The following is a 25,202-nucleotide window of genomic DNA, read 5'->3' on the forward strand; positions in this document are numbered from 1 at the left end:
TGGTTGGGGGTGGGGGGGGTGACGAGGGGGGGGGGGTGACGAGGGGGGGGGGGGGGGGGGGTTGGTTGGGGTGCTGGAGCCTATCCCAGCGGTCATCGGGCGGAAGGCAGGACACCCTAAATCCCAGATTTCAACATCACTTTGAATTCACATGGATTGTGAGAAGCGCCAAATGTAACTAACTCCTAAGACTGAACTGTAACGGTGTAGAGAAATATTCCTGCGGATTTGTTTGAAAAACTAAAAGGAAGTATCCCAAGAAGGGTGGAAGGTGTAAAAAAGGCAAATAATGGAAAAAAATTGTAGTAATTTTCTTTTAAATCTGCTTTTTCCTGCCATTTCCCTTTTCAGTGGAAATTGAATAACTGAGGATCTGATTTTAAAGTTTAAAACTGCTGGTTCATCAATACTAAACCAATTTTACTGCAGATACACGTATAAATGATTCTGTTCTGATGCTAGTATCCTACTTGTCTGTGGTAAACTGTAAGAAATTTAGGTCTCATTTTATTTGGATAGTTCACTTTAGTCCCCTTTAGATTATCTACAGAAGTTCAAATTGTTAACAAACTATCTATTGAAACTCAATTGATTCTAAGCAGTGGTGGGGTTAGATTTAGGTTGAGTTTAGGTTTTGGGTTGAGGTTAAGGTTTGGATTAGAGCCAGGTTAGAGGTAAAGAAAATTATGATCAATTTAGTAGATACTTAGTTGAATTTAACTACAAAGCAAATGAAGTATCTACAAAGCATCTAACGTAGACCATCCAAATAAAGCACTACCAGTTTTTAACAATCGAGAAAGCTGTATGACATTACAAATAACTTCTTGCTGTTCCCAAAAACATTAAATATTAAAATGAAACATCTTTAAATATCGCCCCTGGCTGTACGCTACAGGTGCAATACAGAGACCTGTATTTTTTTTTTGTATATACCTGCTTTTAATGCAACCAGCAAACACAAGTGACTCATCCGGATCAGTTTAATCACTTTATTTCAGTAACTGCATGTCATTATTTCATTATTCATAGTTCAAAACTCCCTGTTGATGCATTCAAAAACAATACAGTAATCTTCATACATATCAAGAGCAACGAATAAAAACCTGTACATCTGTATTATTAAGTGTCGTGTGGACTGCTATGTACACACCCTCAGGCATAGTCAAAGTTCCTGCTGCTAACCGCAGCATTCGAACGATGGCTACTTGTTCGGCTTCAAGTCTGGAGGAGAGAATCCGAGACCTGGTTAAAAGGAATGAAAGAACAACAAAAAAAGAACAATAATAAACTGCCTACCTCCTTTTTCTGTCTACCTGAAGCAGGAGAAAGAAAATAAAGGAGAGGGCAGTGGTTATAAAGGAAGCCATGAAGCTCTACTTTTGAGCTGGTTAAGGTTACAGTTATGGCCATGGTTTGGAATATAAGAGTAAGCGCTCATAAAGAGAGGTGTTCGCCCCAAGAGTCCATCTGTACTCCCCTAATGAATACTGAACGTTCCGTCTTGCTGAGAGAACACGCTCTGCCATGTTCTTTATGTTCTACTCCATCTCAAGAGCAGCGGACTGGGAGCGGTGTGCTAAATCAAGCATGCAGGCGTGTTAGAAATCATGCTAAAGTTGCTGCCTCCAGCCACCAGACCTTCAGGATAGATTTTATGGGTGCTTATTTGCACCATCACGACTCAACAAAACTTGGCTGTGGTTCCTCCTCGATCTCTCAGGATGCCCTCTCCTTTGGTCACCTTTCTCTTAGCTGCCCAGCTGTTCTCGCTACTTCTCTAACTACTGTCTACTCTATGTACAGCCTAGCTTGGGAAAAGAAAACATCAATCGCTTTAAAACATCTTGGCACTGTTTCATTCTCTCTCTCCCTCTTTTTTTTAAATTTTTTTTAAACGTATAAACCTCTTCCACGTTCTGTACAATGGCTGACTCCTTACAAGGCGAACGTAATAAATTCAAGTTGAAATTCAAAGCTGAACCTTGCCTTTCATGTTTTGACATTTCAAGTGTTGAGACTTACAAAACGTACAAGAACAAAAGGCCTTTCCGTTCTCTTTTCTGCAAAGGGAAAGTGGGTGACATCATTACGTAGTATTTCAATAGCGCAGTTGCACTGCTAGTAGGTTGAGCTCATAAGTAACAGTATCAAAACATTGCATCTCATAGTAATATACTGATTGGCTCATATTATGGCTCCATGTAGTATGACTTTCTCTTTTTTAAACCTAGTCTAAGGGACTACTTAGCTGTGCCTGCTACAGTGAAGGCTTCGCTATAGTACTGAGAACATCAACCAACAACTTTTATAAAGTGTTTAGTGGGCATGCTATTCAAAATGTTCATTTTAGACATCATACATGGCACCGTGGGTGACCACTTGCCTTGAATGCCTCTGGAATCAGCAGTTTGTCATGTTTTAAAGCCAAAAAAAGGGGGTTTAAGTGAAGACTGCTAGCCTGCTGCCTGATGTCAGGCCTACCGTTTGATACAAAAAGCACTACCATGCGACCAGCAGCTTTTTTTTTTCTTTTCACAGGGTAAGAGGGCCTAAAAAAGCTCAGCACTATCACCACATTTCATTACGACCGAAATCATACTCTTAAGATACCCATAAGAAACTAAAAACAAAATAAAGAAGAAAAAAAAATGGGCCCTTTTCTATAAGGTGGCACATTTAACAGTCATGCAGTTTTGAAATATTTATCTCTTCAAAATCAAATTTTCCATATGTGCTTCTTTCAAAGCCATTTGGCACTATAACCTCTTTTTAAGTGCCATAGTAGTGCTGATAAGAGACAGTATTGTGGACATACCTTGAATGATACAATTTACTGTGCTACATATAGAATTTCTGATATGTCGGCGGCTGATGCGTCACAACAGGGTTCATAACGTTCTTCTCTGGTATAAAGTCTATAGATTTTCTGGGATTCCTCTGTACAGTGGTCTCGCTTTACACCGAAGATCTGCTACAGTGAAGGCATAGCTACAGTTAATTTCTTTAAAGTGAAGGAACAAAAAAATTCTTACCAAATGTTTACATTGCTCATCCCAAACCGCTTAGATGCATTTTGTCATGTTTTGCCCTTTTAGGTTATCAAATACAAAGTCAACATTTACACGCAGGCTGGTTGAGGACTCCATCAGGACGGCGAACTCGAACAGCTCTTCAATCTTCAGTTGAAGGGCTGCTATGTTGAGATTGTTATAATACTCATAGTACGCTTAACATATCTTTATAACGCAGACTTGGATAAGTGCTTAGCACTGCAGGCTATTGCATGTGAAAGACATGGCACAGTCTGCAGAAGCATTTACCAAAGTAGCTTCAAATGTATACTGACATACTCGCCTGGCTTTTCTTCAGGAAGAGCTGAGAGATTATCTACCGTTTCCAGATACTGCTCTGTTGTGAATTGCTTGGGTAAAGCTATGCTGTGTAGACTGAAACAGAAGAAGAGGGTGATGTCCTCTTATTGCTTAGACAGTTGGAGGTAAAGAGAGATGCATAAGCTGGTGTTGCAGTATATTTGAAACACTGTATGTCCAAAAGTGTCCAGACATGCCTCAGCTACTTTACAGTGTACCCAATGCTGACATAGTTGTTCAATTGCGCACGCATAATTAGTATAATCTCAATAGGAAAGCACTGGATGCTGTGGAGCAGCCCCATATGAGCCGAAGGGCATGGGTAAAAAGACCCCCCAGTATTGGACTGTGGAGCAGTGTAACAGCATTCTCTGGTTGTACTAACTCGGAATGATACCCTGTATTGTTGCATGCACGCTAGAGCTGCGCGATATGGCAAGATGTAATATCACAATATGTTTTTTGTTCAATTCATCAAAAACTATGAAGCTTTCAGTTATTTGTATGTAACGTTTCACACACTTTGCTGTACTAAATCCAATTAAACCGTATTATTTATGCTCTCTTTTTAATCAAACATGCAGTTGGAAAGTGATTAATAATTACTACCAATATCTATAATATGCTCAGAGAAGCATACTGTGAAATATTGTGATGGATATTTATCATAATAACGGCCGGCGTACATGCTCAAATGGTTAGAATGAGCTAGATAGCTAACAAATGAACATATTTCCTGCACCAAGGCAAAAAACTCTTTGTGTTTGAGTGGTGAAGCACCCAATATAAACAAAACCCATAAATAATAATGAAAAATAAACTAGCTTTTAGCCAAAATTGAGCAAATATGGATTTTTTTTCTTGAGTGAAAATATTTTTTTTTTAATTCCAGCAAGTGAATTAATCTCAATTAGCAATACAGCTAGCAAATAAACAAAGATCGCTGCCTTCCACACTTGTTCGAGCGCCAAGTTAGAAGTAATCTGCATGAAATGGTCAAATTTAGCAGAGCTATTTTTAGCGTGAAAACATTAGTAAAAAATGCTCATGCATACATGCTAAGACTGCTAGAATTAGCTAGACAGCTACCCAGTTTGTCCCTTTTAAACGTATTTACGCTTATTAAAGCATATTAAGCATATTTGAGTTAAAAGTGCCATCAAAACCAAAAATTAAATGAATTCTTGTTCCAGCACGTAAAGCTAAAATTTAGCAGAGAGCGAAAATACAAGCAAAAAAACCCAAAAAAAAACAAAAAAAAAAAACAACTAACATGAATGCTAGCATACATGCTAAAACTGTTAGCTAACAAATAAGCCAACTGTCACTTCTTTCTAAATATGCTGAAGTGCCTAGTTAGAAGTTTCTTTTATTAACATTTATTTGCCTGAACACCAATTAACCAATTAACGTTCTGCTTTTTTGTCATGAATGTGAAAAGCTGACTGTGGAAAACGAACACAGTCGAAATAACTGCCATCATCCCAAATAACCGCGATTTCACGCAATAATTGTGGCAGGCCTACTACGGAGTGACGGAGCCCCACCCAGTGCCTTTGGGATGAGATAGAGTGGCATTTGTGATCCAGAACCAATTATCTGACCTCTCTAATACTCTCGTGGCTCCGTGTGCTCCACTCCTCACAGCAATGTTCCAACACTTCTCAGAAGAGCAGAAGGGGGAACAAACTCCCTATCAACATCCTGGATTTCAGATTTCAGTGGAAAGGCTGCAGTGGCAGGTGTCTACATTTTTGGACATACAGTGTGTTTAAGGACCTTAGAAAGTCTTCCCTTTTTTTGTTTTTGTTCCACGCCAGTTACATTCCAGCAACCCGCCTGCGCTTTAACAGTACACAATATTTCCTTATCCAGGCCTCGGTAGAAAAACGCCACCAGAATTTTGACCAGTAAGTCTTACAAAATGCATAGAAGACCAGTATCAAAATGCCCTTATTTTTTTGTTTGTTTGTTTTTTTTTTTTTTAATCTCCTGAAATGAGAACTCCACGTGAAGCTAGAGATTGAGTGGTAGGCGTGGCAACGGCAATCTTCATGCAGATTGGTGGAGGACTGAGTGAGGTGGGCTCTTATTGGCCTTCGTTTTCGTTGTTTTTTAGTTCTGAAATGCGCTGAAATGTTTGTCTCTGAACTCAAACTCAAATCATAAGCATGGCATGGGAAAACCAAAAAAAGCTCTGGGGTCCTGATTTCACTCAGACATCTCAAGGGAAGTCTAGTGTTTTCACGTAAAGGAATATCGCATGAGGCACTTGTAATGACTCGCTGACCGCTTGCAGAATGTGCGCAGTATTTCTTCTTCTTCTTCTTCTTCTTTTTAGTTTTCCTCTGTCTTGTGTACTGAGTCTTGCAAAGATTTATAATTCAAGAGGCAGAAGAATGCTGAATTGCACACCCTATACTTCACTACTTTATTCTTTTCTTGCTTTGCTCTATTTATTTTCTTTCTTTTTGTATTATATATCTATATATATTTTTGGTAAACACCGGCTAAAGAAGCAGAAGGCACCTGGAGAAGTCTGAGATGGCTCGCTAGCCTTGTAATAAAACAGTTCTTTCACCTTCCTTTCCCCAGCACGGACAGCTAGACCACCACAGGCGGCAGGGGAGAGGGGTTTTTCTTTACAGTCCGGTCACAGAAAGCAAGCAGCTAATCAAAATAATCTTAAATAAATCTTTCTCTTTTTTCTGTCTGTTTTGTTATAGAATCTCAATGCATTCATAAGAAAATAAATGAAAAAACAAAATTATACAAATACCAATGGTAAAATGATTTTAGAAAAAAAAATAACTGACACATGCTATGAACAACACTATGAACACACATACACATCTACAAACTTGCCTTGCAGTTTCAGCAAATCAGAACCATCTTATGATGGCTGCATGCTCTCTCCTTCCTTTACCTTTCCGTGGCCACTAGGTGGCGATAAAACAACATTTTGCATTGGCCTGGACTGGAGACATGCGCAGTGGTTGGAATCCAGTATCTCTTCTTTGCATATTCTGTTAATGTCTTGACAATGGAAACACCAGGACACAGAGGTGGGCTATTTCTTAAGATGAGAGGGGGCTGGTGATGATGGTGCTGATGGTGCATATGTGTGTGTGAGAGTGAGAAAGAGAGAGTTCGTCAGAACCACAGCCCTCCTTCACGTCGGCTCAGTCTGTTTCCTTCTAAAACCTGAGAGAGTTTGTAGGGGCTGGGGACGAGCCAGGGTCCGGGGGAAAGGCCTGGGCTTGCAGGGGCCTCCTGGAGGTCGCTGGGGTCCAGGGACCACTGCGCCCCGGCCATAGAGATGCTGGCTGCCGACACGCTGACCTCAGAAAAGCTGAACGTTGAGTCGGCGTCGGACAGGTCAGCGTTATCATCCAAAGGCATGAGGAAGGAGAAGGGTGGCCTCTGAGTGACTCCAGTGACCTCTTCTGTGACCTCATCTGCAGTAATGTTGCCATTGTCCCTCTTTCTCTCCTTTCTTCTCTCCTTCTTTTCACTTCTCCCCCTTGACTCATGCTGGTCAGTGGTGATACTTTTTCTCTCTCCTTTTTCATCCCTCTCCCTACCGCTTCTTGACTCTGGCCTGTCTCCTTCCTCCTCCTTTAAACGGGAACTTTTTCGCTCCTCTTTTTCGTCTCTTTCTATACTTCTGCCTCTCTCTTTGCTCAGTCTGTCAACAGAACCCCTACCCTTCTCCTTCTCCCTTTTCCTCTCCCTCCCTCCCCTGTGCACCCCCTCCTCCCCCCCCTCTTCTGCTGCACCACTAGGAGCTTTTTTGGTTAAACTCTGTGTTTGTTTCTCTCTCTTCCTCCCTGAGCGGGAGCTCGGTGTGACGCTGGCTGAATCGGCCCCGCCCTTCTCGTTGTCAGGAGCACCTCTCCTCTCCTCCCACTCCGCTCCTCCTCGGCTGCCACCTCCTTTCCTCCGTCCCTCTCTTCTCTCTGCTCCTCTGTCATCCTCCTTCTGGATGCACTTCGTCAGGGAGAAAGCTACTGAAGCCACACCCGGCTCCTCGGAGCAGAGGGAGGAGGGGGAGGCTGCGCTGCCTTCATGGTCTGGAAGAGAGAGAGAGGAAGGGGGGGAGAGGGAGAGATATGGGTCTGGATGTGAAAGAAAGGACCTAGCTGGCAATATGAAACTTCATGCTTCCTCTAAACGAATGAAGCTAAAGGCGCAGTATATTGGAATGAATGAACTGGGCAAGCGACAGTTCAATGAAACAACGGGAGCGTCACAATTTTCTCCTCAGTCCAAAAGTTGACAGGAGCACAATGTGTTTGAGATGTTTGCACTGTGCTATCAAGAGTGACTTGTTTGAGATGTTTAGACTGTGAAGCTAGCTTTGAGCTAAAAACGGTCAAATATACTGTTGGTGTCCAGCTCACAGATTATCTACTGACATAACACTGAGTGACTGAATTCGAGTGACTGGAGTTGGAGTGACAGAAAGGCAGGACCTGTTCTGTGGTATGTTAAGCTAAGTTATCAGCTTGCTAAGCTAGCCTTAGGATAACCAGCTCCACTGCTCTCTTTAGCACTTTTCAGGACTTCGCAGCTGTTGTTCAATTTATGGTTTAACATTTATTGGGGAACTGAAAATCTTGTTTATTTTTGGATTATTCATCAAAGAAGGAGGTTATTTTGGTTGCTGATCTGCTCCAACGCATCTGCTTAAACTGTTTAAATGTTGAGGGCTGTATTTGGTATTTACCAAAGGTACATCCGGATGCTGATCGGATCTCAGTTCAGTACATTTGAGTATAATATCTAATTATTTTTAGAACAACCAGGCCTAGAGCGCACATGATGTTTTAGCCAAGCTGGACCCATTGTGTTTACACACACACACACACACACACACACGCCTATACATATAGAAAAAACATTAGTAAAATAGTACAAATACTTGGCAATTCAGTGTGGTTCAAGGAAAGTGTGTGATGATTTGTCAGTGCAGTTTGCATCTGGTACATGATACATGATTCCATTACACCAGCAGCTCCCGTGTAAAACTATAGACGTTAACTTTAAACAGTACAGAAGTCTTGGTTAATCTGTGGTATGAGTAAAATCGTGTAATCTTTTTTACAGAACTATTAATGAAACTTGAATGAAAGAGCACTACGTCCCGATTACTTTCACTGCTCTTAACAAATTGCTGTAATTGGATATATGAACTTTGTAATGGAGGTGGTGAATGGCGTCCACAATGTCCTTGGACAACATGAGCAATGCACTTCCACATGCTGTTCCCAAGTGGTAAAATAATTCCTTTATACCATCTAAGATAAACTATTACCCTCCATTCTTTTTGATAAACAACATTTATCAGAAAGACTAGGAAGAACTAAACCTGTTGCTTACCTATGCATCTGATACATAAATAGCCCTACCCACCCTGAAAACTCGGACTGAAGTCCTTAAGGCCTTGACTTGATACACCTGACTAAGGCTACATATGTAATGTTTCAAATCAAGAATATGGCATGGGCACGATGAAGATCAAAGATCAACCCGAGAAGTCACAGAAGGATGAAAAGCAGGGAGAAAATTAAAGGTGGCAAAAAACACTGATGCGAATGCAAAGAAACCGAAAAGAAAGAAAAGGAAAACTAACAGGAACGGCTACCAACCGCGTGTTTTCTGTCCGGCCGATGACATAGAAGCAAGGCTCGCCCTGCTTGGAGTTGGTCATGCAGAGCGATAAGCTGGAAAGCTCCACTGAGAGACAGAGAGAGAGAGAGAGAGCGAGAGAGAGAGAAAGAGCGAGAGAGAGAGAGAGAGAGGCCAGCAGAGTGGAGGATTGTGAGAAACACAGAAAAAAAAATTAAATTAAAAAAAGAAAAAACAGGGAGGGAGAAGAAAAAAAACCCACAGCAGAGTTAGGAAAAGGTGAACAGAAAGATCACCATCGCAGTGAAAGTAAACAGAGAGATTCTCCACCAGGTAAGAGACCAAAGAGAGTATATAAAGGGCAAAGCTAGCCAGTCAGCTGTGAATAAAGTACTAGCCCACGCACTGACAGGCCCTCTCTGCTCACCATAGTCCGGGACATAGCCGTTGCCCTTCTTCAGGACCAGGTGGATTCGGTGTCCTCCTTTGCGGATTTGTTCTACAGCCTGGCTGTGAGTCATTCCTGCTGTACTGTCCCCGTTAATCTCCACCAGCTGATCGCTCACCTAAACACCAATTAGAACAGCTTTGTATTGCTCAGTGTTTTCACCACAAACACAAACTGTCATAGAGTATAATATACAGTGCACTATACAGGACCCAGGTGGTTTTACTGTAATGCTAAGATTCAGTCCTATAATGCTAAACTGCAGCTTTAAATTTGCTGAAACGCCAGGACACAACACTAACTACACTAATAATGCTAAGCTGTAGCTTTACATTTGTGGTAATGCTGTAATGCGAAGCTGCAAGAAAACATTTGGCATAGTGCATCCATCCATCCATCCATCCATCCATCCGTCCATCCATCCATCCATCCATCCGTCCATCCATCCATCCATCCATCCATCCATCCATCCATCCATTTTCTAAGCCGCTTCTCCATCAGGGTTGCGGGGGGTGCTGGAGCCTATCCCAGCAGTCTTCGGGCAAAATGATGCACCCTGGACAGGTCGCCAGTCCATCGCAGGGCAGACAGAGAGACACAGACAGTCACTCACACCCAGGGGCAATTTAGCACGTCCAATCGGCCTGACTGCATGTCTTTGGACTGTGGGAGGAAACCGGAGAACCCGGAGGAAACCCACGCAGACACGGGGAGAACATGCAGACTCCACACAGAGAGGACCCCGGTCACCCGGCAGGGGAATCGAACCCAGACCCTCCTCGCTGTGAGGCGACAGCGCTACCCACCACGCCCATTTGGCATAGTGCAAAGATATAAAGCTACAGTGCTAAACTGCAGCGCTACATTTACTGTAATGCTAAAATACTGTACAAAGCTATAGTGCTAAGCTGAAACACTGCATTTGCTCCGGTGCTAAGGCATGTGTGTATTATGTTTGCTGTAGTGCAATTCAATTCCCAACTGAGACACACTAAAAATAATATAGAGACCTTTTTCCACAATAAATGTATCATGATATACATGTTCTAAATCACAATATATTGTTTTCCTGTGGTTTAGAAACGACTTGGAACAAACAAAATAGTCATGTCAAAAAAAAGAGGCCATGAAAAAGCACAAAGACTTTTTTTAATTCAGTGTTTGCTAAAGTTTAAGAAGCAACAGAGGAGGAAAAATGTCAAACAATTGGTTTAAGTTCATTAAAAGTGTATAGAAGTACTGAACAGTGCATGATATACTCAGTTAATAATTTATAATAATAATAAAAACAACAACAGCACATCACATTGCCCACCCTTAATGTGTACTAACTTGTATTTTCTGGCTGCGAGACGCCGGACCCCCCTCCATCAGGCCCAGCACATAGAGGCCCATGTTGTACTCACTCCCTCCTCGCAGACTGAAGCCAAAACCAGTAGGACCTCGCTCCAAATCCACACTGTAATACCGTGGGTCCTATGAGAGAGAGAGAGACAGAGAGAGAGAGAGAGAGAGAGAGAGAGAGAGAGAGAGACAGAGAGAGAGAGAGAGAGAGAGAGAGAGAGAGACAGAGAGAGAGAGAGACAGAGAGAGAGAGAGAGAGAGAGAGAGAGAGAGAGAGATATGATAGACCACAAAACTAATACATATTTAACCATCTCATCATCCACATATGTAAAGCAATCTGAATGCCATTTATTCTTTACACCCTGATTTATATTAAGATTATAATGAGATGTCTAACTCACCTTTTGTTTTGATCTTGGCCCTTTTCTTAACCTGCTTTCTGTATCAAAGTCTGTGCACTCTGAGAGATTGGAGGTATCTGACCGAGAGAGAAGAGGGAGCAGGGGAGAGGTGGTGTGAAGACGCAAGATAAAAAGGTAAACATATGCAGCACTAGAGCCCTCTAGAGGACACAGTGTTGTACAGAGAGCTGCACAGGTGTGTAAAATAAGCTGATGACTGCATCCGATTTACCACCAAAGGAAGGATGGAGTAAACACAGTATTTACAATTCAATTATTTGAAATATGGACTTAATCAGCAATAATCTTATTATCTTATCATCAAAAAGAACTAATAAGAACCATTATTCAGTAATAATAAGATGTAGTAAATTCAGAATATGATCAGATACGATCGATATATATCTCTGGAAAAGATGCTGCTTATTATATTATATATACATATGAGGAATAACCTCTTGCAGGAATATTTTGACTGGAGACAAGATTTAATTTCATTATGAAACTACAACCAAAAGTAAGTGAAAGTGATCAGAATAGTAACCGTTAAACATCTGTTTGTAAAACTTTACTCACGATGATCTGACAACAGTCATTCAGTGCTTAAAGTTGTGATGGATCTGTGCCTGCAGTATCTGGTGATTCAAGAGCTGAACTCAGGGTCTGTAAACATCCACTACTCATACTAAAGTAGCAAATTTCAAACAACGGACACAGCTTGGCTGACTGACCACATTTGGGGGCAAGTGGGGGAAACTAAATCTGATTATGGGCTGTTTCACACTGTGCTGCTCTACAGGTTTGACTCGGTGTCTGTTGAGAGAACCTCCTCCTGGTCTGAGTGCTTACTGGTGTTGGAGCGTGGAATGATGGTGAGCCGCAGTGTGTTCCCTGCTCTCCGGAGTATCTGAGCCAGGTCTCTGTGAGGCAGTGTCACCACAGACCTGCCCTCCACTGCCTCCAGCTGGTCACCATGCTGGATCTGACCACTCCGTGCTGCTGGACTGCCCCGCCGCACTGTCACAAACCTGTGCGAGAAGAGCGACGAGGCTGGGAGGAAAGAGAAATGAGGAAGAGAGACGTTAGACTAATGTCATCCTAAATTAATGCCCTGAACTGCTGAAAGTGCATTTGTACCTTCTATAAGAAGTACAATTAGAAAAAACACTTAACAGTATGTTGTTAGCACATCTCGTGCAGATCAATCTGGTGTATTACTGGTGTCTGTGGTTGATGTGGAGGTTTATGAATTATTTTATGCACCCAGAAATACATAAACATACATTTACTGCCATTGCTCCGTTTTCGCCATTCGTCAGTTTTTGACGGGGTTTGAAAATGCCTGTTGCCCTTTACACTGTGTAAAAATTTCATGATGAACTGGCCAAAAGAACCTGAAAAAAGTCTGGTTATATAGACTTACATTAAAAGTACAGTGTTTTTCCTTCTCCTGTACAGTGATCATTTTGGAGATTTTGTTTTGTTCTGAAAGCAGTAAAATATGACTACTTATTATTATGTTTAACTCTGGTGACCAAGTAATGGAAATTTATTCCCCAAACTGCCTCAAACCACATCAAGCACCTAAACTGGACAAAAGTGCGTCGCATAGATAAATCATAACAGCCTTTTTGTAGCCTGAATTTTGTATAGACAGTGTCAGGAATGGCCTACACATATTTTTATACCTAACAACTTGACAATGCATGTTTTAAGGTGTGCGGTGCTTTAGGAGTCATAAGCTGGTATCAGCTTCCGGTACTTATTAGCTACATTAGCCTCCAAAACTACAGATACAAAATATGCAGTTTTGTGAACTGAAAGGGGGCTGAGGGCTTCCCAAACTTCCCACTAGAGGAAAGGGAACCTCCCGTAAGCGACGAAATTAAACCTATTTCCTTAAAAAAAATACTAAAAAGAATTTTTAGACAAAATAAATACCCTGACATGAGACGACCGCCTTGTTCTATGTTTTCATCCTGTTCGAGACCTGTACAAACTACGAATTCGTAACATAACTGTAACGCAGAACTCAGAGCGACGTCACTCCGGCGTAAAACTGAAGAAACTTAATGCTTGAGCAAACCTCAACCTGCTGAAATACTGTTGACTTTAATTCAGCAGCAGCCACACACAGAAAATAAATGCTGTTAGCATCCAGGACTTACGTGAACAAATGCTTTTTGGTTAGTAGCGAGTTTTTATTGTACATAAAAGCAGTGGCCCTATCTTTTCTAAATACTGAGAGACACTACTTCTGTGTCTCCATACTGAGAGACACTACTTCTGTGTCTTCATACTGAGAGACACTACTTCTATGTGTGTAGCTCAATTAATATCAGTCTAAATTTTTAATCTTTTATTGTTCCTCTTAACCTTTATCTTCCTTCTGAATATACAAGGGCAAACCTCATGAAAATATATTGTAAAGTTGGTAAACACCACAACACAGGTCATGGCATGGTCAGGCTTTCCACCAAGGGCCCCCCTAATACTTCAACCACAGTTTGAACTCTGCAAATATTTACTACATCTGGTGAAATGTATAAATAGATTATTTGGCAAATTTTTCCTTTAAAGTAATAACTTCAGTTTTCATCTCACCAGCTATGAGGACATGCATGCATAATCAGGGCATATATTAGGCAACTGTGGTCCAAAATAGTCCCCTCAGCCCCAAACAGGCTACACACAGCGACAGCTCTGCTAATAATTGATGACTGATTTAATAATTGAATGCGGCTCATGTGTCCAACGCTGACACGAAGCGAAGCTTGCGTTTCACAGCAGCCAAATCTCACACTCACTGCTGCTGGATGCTTCGAAACACACGTTTGTCCTGCTCAGCTGCAGGCCGGGTCGAGCGTGGTGTGTGCGGTCATATTTGTAGGGCTTTGTCTAGCCTGTAATGTGATGCTGCCTCACTGGAGGCTGGCGTGAGACCGAACTCTATACGCAACCCAATCCTCCTTCTGAGGGAAAACAAGTGAGCGGTATTGTAGTGAGCTGCAATGTTTTGGACAGGCGTGGGTTTATCACTCCATCAGTTTTCCCTCTACTGTTACAGTCCAACAAAAGTAATCTTGTAATATAATGAAAATGAGTGAAAGAGGAAGCTGTGTGAGACAGACAAAGACTCAGAGACGCTTTTAGATGTAAACAACACATACGCATGCATGCATGCACGTCCCGACTTTCTCAAATGTATTCCAATTTCATTTAAATCCGAATATTAATGGACCTGACCATATATTTTATATATATTTCTGTGGATGAGCAAGTCAGCCTTCATAAAGTGTTTTTGTTGTGTTTAAATGCTGTTTTTTTTATTGTTGCCGAATGTTTCATTCCTCATTGCATGTTAGCAGCTCAACAAAGAGTCGCAGCATTTCACCCAACAGGGAGCCGACAGTGTCAAATTACAGGGAAAAATACTGTATTTGATCATATTAATTACAAATATGTGAGAATTTCTAAAAAAGGCAGATGCATTTGAAGACATTGGTTTTTGTGACATAAACAAAACAATGAGTACAAAATGGTCTGTTTAAGTGATACTTTTTTTGATCCCACAACCAGGGAAATTCCACCTGCGCATTTAACCCATCCGTGACGTGAAACACCACATACACACTAGTGAACATACACACACACTAGGGGGCAGTGAGCACACTTCCCCGGAGCAGTGGGCAGCCCTATCCACGGCACCCGGGGAGCAGTTGGGGGTTAGGCGTCTTGCTCAAGGACACCTCAGTCATGGACTGTCGGTGCTGGGGATCGAACCGGCGACCTTCTGGTCACAGGGCCAGATCCCTAACCTCCAGCCCACGACTGCCCCCAAATGCAGATTAATTTCCATTCAATGACCGTATGGACTGGGGAGTGAATGGTACTTTCTGAAAATGTTCATAAATTACTGACCGTACCCACAATGTGTTTTCATAAAAGCAGCAGCTCCAGTACCACAGTGGGAAAACCTCAGATACACAATGCTGCAGATGAAATCTTCTGCTCCACTGAGATGCAAATGAAACGATGCAGCCACACACAAAAAACACACCCAGCAGGGGAAATCAGTCAAATTTAAACGTTTGGGCTGACAAATGGGCAGAACAATCACTGGATCAAATGACCGTACACACACAACCCAGAGAGAGTTCAGGAAAAAAAAGAGGATTAATAAACTACAAGCAGAGAAATGGTGTAAGAACATTCTCTCATTCTCTCTCGCCCCTCCCCTCTAAAACGTAGGAGAACAATTATCTAAGCATTATCTAGAACCCATCCTCTCCTGCCTCTCTCTTTAGTGTGAGTCCGAAAGCACATTCATGTCTCCTAAAACTACTGTAAGCCAAGAACATCATCATCTCATAATATGCTTTTCTGAGTATATGATGGATGTCAGTACCTGTAGAAAACTGAGCAACTGTAAGTTTCATTATACAAAGAATAATAATGACTTAGTTTAACTGGATTTTGTGCAATGCATAAACAGCTTTGATACAATTTTAAATGTAGCTCTACTTGATCTTTTCCAATGAATCAGCTGTCAGAAAAAAAATCTTGTTCAATATCATTTGTTGTAAAAGTATTAAAGTAACGTGATACTCCACTGCCTAACTGTATTGTACCAACACTAGCTGTGTATTTGTCTATGCAGGGCAGCAGAGTGTTTGCGTACTTTCAGCATTATTGCTTACTTTTAGATTCTTATCGGAAATGTAGTGCATCAAATAAAATAAAAATTAAAACTTTTAGATTTGAAAGAAACAAATAACAGTATTTTTACTCAAGATTTTACTGATTATCAAGGTATCAAGGTAATATAAATAAAAAGAAAAAATGATGACATCTCTAACAGCAATCCATATTTAAACCATATCAACACAGAAGTATATGGAGTATATATTTTACATATATGCACCAAACTAAAAGTACTAAAAGAACTAAAAGCAGTATTATTCAGACAGGGTTATACTGACATGGAGAGGGGGCATGTCATTTTACCACAGACCGATTTTCTGCATAAATTACAGAGATGAGTGTGGCTCATTGATTTATGCTTTCTTATCAGAGAAAAATATTCCAAACACAATATATTCAGCTGCTCACAACTAGAAAACTTCTCAAAACTTTCAATTTAATAGTCACTTCTCACTGTTCACCCAAACCATCTGCCTGGCTGTCTTTAGTTAATGCAGTGTGTCACTATCAGTGTTTTTCAAAACCATTTCAGAAGTTTTAGGAATTAACATCACACATCTACAGGCTCAGAAAGAAGGTCTGGCTTGATGCGTACATCTCAAATGTAAAATCAGCATTTTACTGATGAAGATGTAACGATTACAGTTGATAATTCACTTATCCAAAGACACATCCTCCAAGTTTTGACTGAACTTTGAATTCTCTCAGAACCAGTTCACGATCATGAGCTTCATCTGCTCATGGGGTTCCAAACCACAACCAGTGTTACAAAATGTCCTTCTGCATGTTGCAAGCAATTAATCCAAATTAAATGTTACATAGTGCAGCTTTAAATATGTAACTGTCAGAGTTGTATGTTCAAAACATATCAGTTTGATCTGGGCTACAGAGAATAAATACTTCAAGTGCCTCTATACCTAAACACCTTGAAAAGCTCCTTTTCCACAGAACATGAGCCAATATTTACTGACACGGCAATTCACACAGGATTAAAACAACCTAAGGTCATTGGTACATTCGATTTTACAGTACATAAAGGCTGCTGGGAACTTTGGTGACGCAGCACTGCACAGCCTTACTGACAGGGCAGATTCAGATGGGACAAAAATCAGTGACAAACACCAGTAATAATTACATTATATTCACCACCCCATGTAAAACTAATCCTAGTAGTAAAACTAATCCAAATACCTCTAGACCAGTCTTTCTTTACTACTGTTCTACCAACAGCGGTTAGTGAAGGGGCTAAAATGAGTGATCAAAATAAGAAAAACTGTCGGGTTAATTCTTCAGTGTTTTCACAGACTTAAATCAAAGCTGTTCAGGTATTCCACTCTAAGAGTAATTCTTCATTTCAGGTGGGCTTACAGAGATCAGGCTGTGCCATAATCCACACATACAGCAGACCGTGAGAACGGCCCCCAAATTCCGCAGCTGCACAGTGAATGTGAGAAAGCCTCAGTGGCACAGCCGGCGGAATTAGAGCATTCACACACTCACTGAGCGGCTACAAACAGAATACTTAAACATCTCGTATGCAGACATGTCCTCCAGAGAGGCCTAGTGGCAATTTGCTGCCAATAAAAAGTACATGCAGTGGAGAGAGAGAGCGGAGCACATTCACAGGGCAAACATGTGCCGCTCCACACTTTCTCCACCTTCTGTCTCGCCCTCTGAAAATATATAATATGCACATTGTGCATGCATTAAAGATGCAAAAAAAACACACGCACACATCCAAAGTACAAGTGCAGAGGCAGATGGGGGGGGCATTACTTTTTTATCATGTCAGAGCTGCTCCCACTCTTAAGTAAAGCACCCTTATCCACTCATCTCCTGCTGGAAGCTCAGAGAATCACCCTAAAGAGCCACCAGCATCCACAGACCATCTTGCTGAGTTTTCTAAGGGAGGAGCTATTTTCTTCTGTTTCCTATACTTTCTTTATTGGCTCATGAAGATTAAACAAGTTCACATTTTGCTGTATTACAGATGAAGTTTCAGACGTTGTATGCAGGTTTGGAGGCCACAGAACAGTTCCTCACTGGATCATCACAATCATATGAACAGGCAGGGGTGAAAAAGTACATAAAAACACAACATCCCCTTTTATCTGTGTTCTGAGCAGTTTTGATATACTGAGCTTCAGAGACTGAACTGAAGAAGAACTGGCATGTGGTACACGTCTCTTTCATATGTGAAAATGGCAGGCTTGTGATATTGTACATTAAGAATAGATTTAGGGTGTCTATCAAATTTGTAAATGATTTTTTTGGAACAGGTGAAATGCAGACAGAACCTTCCAATCCTAAGAACTCACCGTCAACTTGGAATGATAAGGTTCTATCTGACAAAACACGGAAAGAAGCTATGATTTTAAAGGAACCTGTCATGGACCATGTGCTTTTGTTGTGCCATGTGCTTTTGTTGTTGTTCTGTGTTTCCTCCCTGGTCCTGGCCCCTTGTTATCTGCTCCACCTGTCTGTGCTCCATCCCTCAATAGTCCCAGGTGTTTCTTGTTTTCCTCCGTGTATTTATACCCCTGTGTTTGTTCAGTCTCTGTCTTGCCTTGTGGATGTACTTTGTAGCTTGTTTTTTGTTGGTCTTGTTTGGGTTTTTGTGTCAATGAATTTGTCTCTTCTGCTACTTAGACTGCTCTGTCTAAAAGACAGGAGGCTGAGCTGGAGGTGGCGGAGATGAAGATGCTGAGATTTTCGTTGGGAGTGACCAGGATGGACAAGATTAGAAATGAGCAGATCAGAGGGACAGTGAAGGTGGAGCAGTTTGGAGATAAAGCCAGAGAGGCCAGGTTGAGATGGTTTGGACATGTGTTGAGGAGGAATAGTGGATATATTGGGCAAAGAATGTTGGAGATGGAGCTGCCGGGTAGAAGGAGAAGAGGTAGACCTCAGAGAAGGTTTATGGATGCAGTGAAGGTGGACATGGAGATGGTTGGTGTGAAAGTAGAGGAAGCAGTGGATAGTGCAAGATGGAGGCAGATGATCCGCTGTGGCGACCCCTAAAGGGAGCAGCCGAAAGAAGAAGAAGAAGAAGAAGAAGAAGAAGAAGAAGAAGAAGAAGAAGAAGATACTGTAATAAACCGTCTCAGTAAGTAAGTGTAGCAGGTCAGTCTAAAGGCAGTGTGAGGTTTTGTTTCATATCAGAAATGTGACTCTAACGAGCCAAATGTCTTATTTTAAGTGAAGGAAGGAAAAAAGATAGATGAACAAGTACATTGAAGGTCTAAATGAAAACGTAAAAGCTAAGAAAAAGGTGTTATGCTCCTGGAAATGTACTTAAGTAGAATTCTTCCAAAGTATACTAAAGAACTGTAATTCAATACAATTACTTAAGTATTTTGCATCCCTGTAAATGGGTGCTATGATATACATCCAAAACATTTTGCGTAGATCAGTAAATCTGAGCATATCTTCACTTTAACCTGCACATGGAAATCACACCAGGGCTGCCAAGCTGGGTTCTTTCCGGGCCACCAGGCTACAGAGTTTAGCATTCTTCCTCATTAAACACACCTCACTCAACTCATTAGCTAAACAGAGAAGCTGTCATGACTTAGACTGTATGTGTTAAAAGAGAATCTCTCTGCAGAGCTGTGACCTGGAAGGAAGCGAGTTTGACAGCTGTGGTGTACACCAAACACAAAAAGCCACTCCACGTCTACTTAGCCTGCATTCCACACTCCAAAAAACGCTGCACTCAACCACTGAAGCAATAGAAGTAAACTATTTAGCTTACTAAATAGCAATGAAAATGCACATATCAATAAATTCAGGCACTTTCTCATCAACCTATTCCAGTATTCACTGCACTTTAGACTATAAATACTGCTAATAACGTCTTAGTTATGTTTACACTCATTGTGTTGCAAAAACTCCTTCATACCACTTAGTGCAGTTTCAGTAACAGTTTTGGTGCTTATATCTCATGTTGCAGTGATATCTACTGAAGTCAGCATACTAAGCAGCATGTTATTGTGATAATGAGTCACTGTAGCATCAAGTCTGCCAACAGTCCAATACGAGAGGACGAAGTAATAGCACTGCCCTGCCTCAAGTCAATCATAGTAACTTACGGCCAGGTAGCCGAAGAAAGGATCAGTAAACGCAACGATATCTGAAGCTCTTGACAAATAACCTTTATCACCATCACCACCTGCTTTAGAAGGAAATAACAGTTGACATAAGTGTTGGTTTCCACCACTAGAAACAGCTCTTGGCAAGTAAAGGGGTGAAGTTTGATGCTGAACTCGCAATGTTTCTTCTAGACTGGTAAGTAAATGGCTTATTGCTAACATGGGCTATTTAGCGATTGCTTATAAAAGGTAGCTAATTGTTTAAACAGTTACTGGAAATGTTAATGTTTGGTGAGTTGGAAGAAAGTTTTGCTTATTAAAATCCTAACAAGAGGTACAGATACAGATGATACACAGAGATGTGTGTGCAGACAGCCAGAGGTGCCCATCGGTTCAGAGCCCAGGTGAGCATGTGTGTTCTGCTGTGTATGAAGTGTGTTGGAGCATAAGAAATCCCCCAGTCCGTTAGGGGTGTTCCCCATCCGCCTGCTGCACTCACTAAGTGCTGCCGATTACAGAGGTAGACCAAAAAAACTCCATTATTCATCACTTTCTCTATTATTAATACAGCATTCATACATTATTCACATCATGTCGAATACCTTTGTTAATAAGTCGATCATTCAGTGGAGCTATATATGTTAGTGGGTGTGTGCATAGTGTACACACTGTAAATAGTGCTAAGTGAATGTACTTAGATAATGCTTTTAATAGAAATGCAGGAATGCTTTCATTTCAATTCCAATCGTAATATGAAATTGACATATAACAAGAGTGATTATGCAGGGACGGAAAGAGGGACACAGCTGGAGCCTCTACTTGCAGCTGCCCAGCTAGCGAGCGAGAGAGGGAGAGACAGACAGAGAGAGAGAGATTCATCGAGATTAGTCACTGCAGTAAGTCAGCATTTCAGCCCGTGGCTTATGTTACATAAATTATCAACCATTTCCAGCACAGTTCCACTTTGCTCTGTGCATTCCCAAGAAATTCATCCACATCAAACCTGGCAAACCGTTTCTTTACAGACCCTTCCTTTGTGTATTGAGGCATTGTCATGCTGAAACAGGAAAAGGCCTTCCTGCTCCCACAAATGTGGACGCACACGATTCTCTAGAACAGAGGCCTTCAAATGTGGACCTTGAATTTGGCTCTGGATTCCAAAATCCTGGACTGGAAACTGGATTAAAGTTGCAATTTTATTATATAGTGTGTGTCAGTATAAAATTATAATTCCCAATCTTTATGGCTGTTATTTGTAACGAAGTCATTTTTATACTTCATTGACTTTAATGTTCAAATATTGTGTCTGGTTGTGCATGGTTAAGCACTCAAACACACACCCACACCCACAAATACACACTCCAACAAAGGTTCAAGCTCTGAAAATACAAACTAAAATAAACTCCTTTAGATGTGAAAAACAATAGGGTGAGGTTTCAATGCTCCTCACCAACAAGATGTTTTTCATGGCCAGCTATCAAGCATTCTCAAACGTCTCCTGTTGTGTTGCGCTTCCGGGAGCTAATGAGAACTCTTTATTCTTCATGCCTGGATAGGTTGCCAGTAAGCTGATGGCTAACTAGCCATGTCAAAGAGTTTGGTTTTTAACACACGCTACAGTGTTCCAGAGGTATGGGGGTGGGTCACCGTGTGATGGAGGTTACACAATGGTGAGCCACGGTCTCCGCAGGTCAGGACTCACAGCAACCAGAGGATTCATGCTTTTGCAACGGACCCTGCAGCAGGCAGGATGAGGAAAAAGTGATGGACAAAGAACAATTTTCTGCCAGGATATACTGAATCCTCTAAATTATGATGGTTTAGCAGTTGAAATACAAATAATGCTCCATACATGCTACAAGGCAGCTAATGCTCCTGTGTACTCAATTTTTATTTCTTTTTTTGACCTTGCTTAAAAAGCAAGTGTGGCATTGTATTTTACCAGTCTTTTTACACAATAATAATAATAATAATAATAATAATAATGTATTTAATTTAAAAGCGCCTTTCTCAACACCGAGTGGTGCTGAGATGTACAATGAGTTCTTTTTAAGCATATTCACAGCTGTGTGTTCGGCAGTAGTTTGATTTCATTTAGCTCTTCTGGTGTTTGAAGTACACTGCTAGCTTTGGAATTAGTGGGAAACAGTGCCCACTGCGCTCTGTCAATACTTTCCAGACTGAGAATCACATGCATAGAAAATTGGCTCACTATGCTTATTGGCTCACGAATGTCGGTAAACCAATCACTGGGGTGTTGAAATGTGGTACGAAATAACAGGTCATGTTTTTAGGTATTTGTATAGAAGTATTGAAGCAATTCAATGCCATGAGAGTACTGAATTTTGACATATAGCCTTAGCACAGATGGTGCCTGGAAATGCTGACATCACACAGTGATGTATGTTGAATTCATTCTTACAATGTTTGTGGTCAACTGGACTAAATGACAACTGGCTGGGCTGGAGTCCAGCACACCAACCAAACTGCTACTTAGCTGATAAGTTGAATCGGGTGAGCTTGAGTAGGAATTTTTTGTTTTTCAGTTTTTGACATAATTTAAAAAAGCCTGTTGTCCATCACATTGTGTGTAAATGTAATGATGAATGGGCCAAAAGAGCGGCCAAAATGACTTGGGGGGGGGGGGGGGGTCTGGTTCCATTGACTTGCATTAAAAGTAAACTAGGTTTTTTTAGTTATCATATTGGTGATACAAGGTTTTCTTCTGAAAACAGTGATATAGTCAGTTTTGATGTGTTTACCTGAACGCTAAAGCACCTTCTTCAATTATACGTGTGCTTTGAGTCAACACATTTTCTTTTTTTTTAGTAACCCGGTTCTTAGTGCACCTAAATTAACTGTATAGTACAGATGAAGCAAAGAGAAATTACACTGGAAAATAGTGCCATCTTTCTTTAACACTGGTACACTGTAAAGAACAGAACCCTTACCATTTCAAGAAATTCAATCAAATTTAAAACGCTAAGGCAGCCTAGTTTGCATACTTGTTCAGAGTTAATGTGAATCAGAAATCATTGGCATTTTCCGTCCTGGGTATCTGGGCGTTTCTCTCAATTTTAGATAGGGGTGGAAGAACGAGTAGGTGAAACAACGTTATTGGTTAATATTCATCACTGCCTCCTGATGCTTAAATGACAATCAAAAATCAGAAGATGAGCATAGATATGACTAAACATGTTATGTTGACAATGACACGAAAGTCACTCTCATGTTGACTAAGTTAAAACACCAAATGACTTTAGTCCATTGTAGAGCATCATGGGTATACACAATTTCTTACTCCGATATAGTCATCCCACTATCTAGCATAATATGGAAAAGCAGAGAATCCTCTTTAATGGAGCATGATAACGAGCCAAACAGATAAAGCCTCGCTTAGAGGCATTCTGCATTACACGACACAGAAGGGCTGAATACAACAACAGCGCTACTTACCGAACAGAAACTTATCTGCGTGACCTAATCGCTCATTTCACCCACTAGCCTTAACTGCAGATTTCACACCACACACACTCTAGACCCCTCACAGTCCCGGAGGACATAAAAGCAGAAAATCTAATGTGTTAAATATTTCACCAAATGCAGCTTTTCTTTCTCTGTGTAACAGGAACTACACATCAGGGATGGATCTGTTCAAGTACTGCTCCAAATTCTGTCCTTTAATCCACATCACGGAAGATCACTGCAGTGGAGCATTGCCAGATTTGAAAATCTCCATGGATCTCCATGGATCACTACCTTATCGTGGTGGAGAGGTTTGTGTGCTTGAATGATCCTAGGAGCTGTGTTGTCTGGAGCAAAAGCTCCTGGTAGGGTCTCCCATGGTAAACTGGTCCTAGGTGACAGGCCAGACAAAGTGTGATCCATAATAACCCCTATGAAAACAGGAAAGCAGGACTTGTGTACCCTGCCCGGATCAGGGTTACCGGGGCCCCACCCTGGAGCCAGGCCTGGGGGAGGGGCTCGCCAGCGAGCGTCTGGTGGCCGGGCATTCACTCATGGTGCCCGGCCGGGCCCAGCCCGAAGGAGCTACATGAGTCCCCCCTCCCATCGGTGGTGGGGCAGTAGTAGGGGTTCGGTGCGTTGTGGATCGGGCAGTGTCCGAAGGCGTGGGCCTTGGCGTTCTGATCCTCGGTTGCTGAAACTGGCTTTTGGAACTTGGAAAATCTAGAACCAGTTGGGGCAAACAGGTTTATATTGCTTCATATATTCAATGTTCAATGCCTTTTCAATGCTACAATTCAATACTACAGCTTTCAATACTTCCAATTCTTTAATTAAACAGGCGACAATACATTGACTGCATTCCGCTTAGAGGAGAATTACACTGTGCATGCTAACTTGACTAGGATGGGCAGAGATGTGTTCATTAGCATTAGTGTTATAAAATTTCAGTACAAGTAAATTAACCGTCTCGGTCTCTGTCTTGTCAGTCTGAGGGTAAGACGGAGTCAGAAATCGTTCTCGACACCAGACACCAGTGCAGAGCCTCCATCTGAAGTAACTGAACATTTTTCTATCAGCACTGAATGTCAACAAAACTCTCAGACAGACTAAAACAGTCCTTTCTCTTCATGATTAAATAGAACTCTAGTAATCTTGACTACAACATTAATTAGCATATATAGAACATACCGTAAAATATTTTATTCACTGAATGTGTTTACACGCACTCAACCATCTGATCATTTCTGCAGTTATCCAAACGGTCATGTAAGCACCATACTCTGATCTAGAAATCTGATTAAGAAATCCGATAAAGAGTGCCGGATTTTAGCTCAGTAATCAGATTTCTTAGTGCATGTAAACTCCTCTCTGATTTCTTTCGGATTTCCCAGTCTGTGCAGGTGCAGAACAGACTGCTGTACCAGAAATAAGCAAGCGGCGTCGCTGTGAGATGGCAGCAAAACACTTTTGGAGAGACGATGAAACTACAACTGCATTCTTGATGAAATGAAGGATTTAATTTAAATGTTCTTCATTTTCCAGGTGATGCATGTTCATATGCAGTGGGGACAGTCGTGGGTGGGAGGTTAGGGAGCTGGCCCTGTAACCGGAAAGTCGCCGGTTCGATCCCCAGGACAGTCCATGACTGAGGCGTCCTTGAGCAAGACACCTGACCCCCAACTGCTCCCCGGGCGCTGCGGATTGGGCTGCCCACCGCTCCGGGCAAGTGTGCTCACTG

General features: G+C 41.5%; 1 protein-coding gene across 3 annotated transcripts in view; it reads right to left on the bottom strand.

Annotated features, from left to right (window-relative positions):
* Window positions 1-978: 978 nt before the first annotated feature.
* magixa (MAGI family member, X-linked a) overlaps window positions 979-25,202 on the bottom strand; it is a 74,317-nt gene continuing 50,093 nt past the window's right edge. The window contains exons 13-18 of one of the 3 annotated variants that reach the window (XM_017714747.2): window positions 12,051-12,251; window positions 11,202-11,278; window positions 10,786-10,929; window positions 9,433-9,571; window positions 9,010-9,113; window positions 7,238-7,447 (exon numbers count right to left, since the gene is read on the bottom strand). In XM_017714747.2, coding sequence (XP_017570236.1) covers window positions 7,382-7,447; window positions 9,010-9,113; window positions 9,433-9,571; window positions 10,786-10,929; window positions 11,202-11,278; window positions 12,051-12,251 — 731 coding nt within the window. In that variant the 3' untranslated portion in view covers window positions 7,238-7,381. Of the gene's footprint in view, window positions 7,448-9,009; window positions 9,114-9,432; window positions 9,572-10,785; window positions 10,930-11,201; window positions 11,279-12,050; window positions 12,252-25,202 lie in introns of all 3 variants that reach the window. The other 2 variants (XM_017714748.2, XM_037535773.1) reach the window with 2 other exon arrangements.

This window comes from Pygocentrus nattereri, chromosome 28 (genome assembly GCF_015220715.1).
Source record: "Pygocentrus nattereri isolate fPygNat1 chromosome 28, fPygNat1.pri, whole genome shotgun sequence".
In the NCBI taxonomy this organism is placed as follows: Eukaryota; Metazoa; Chordata; class Actinopteri; order Characiformes; family Serrasalmidae; genus Pygocentrus; species Pygocentrus nattereri.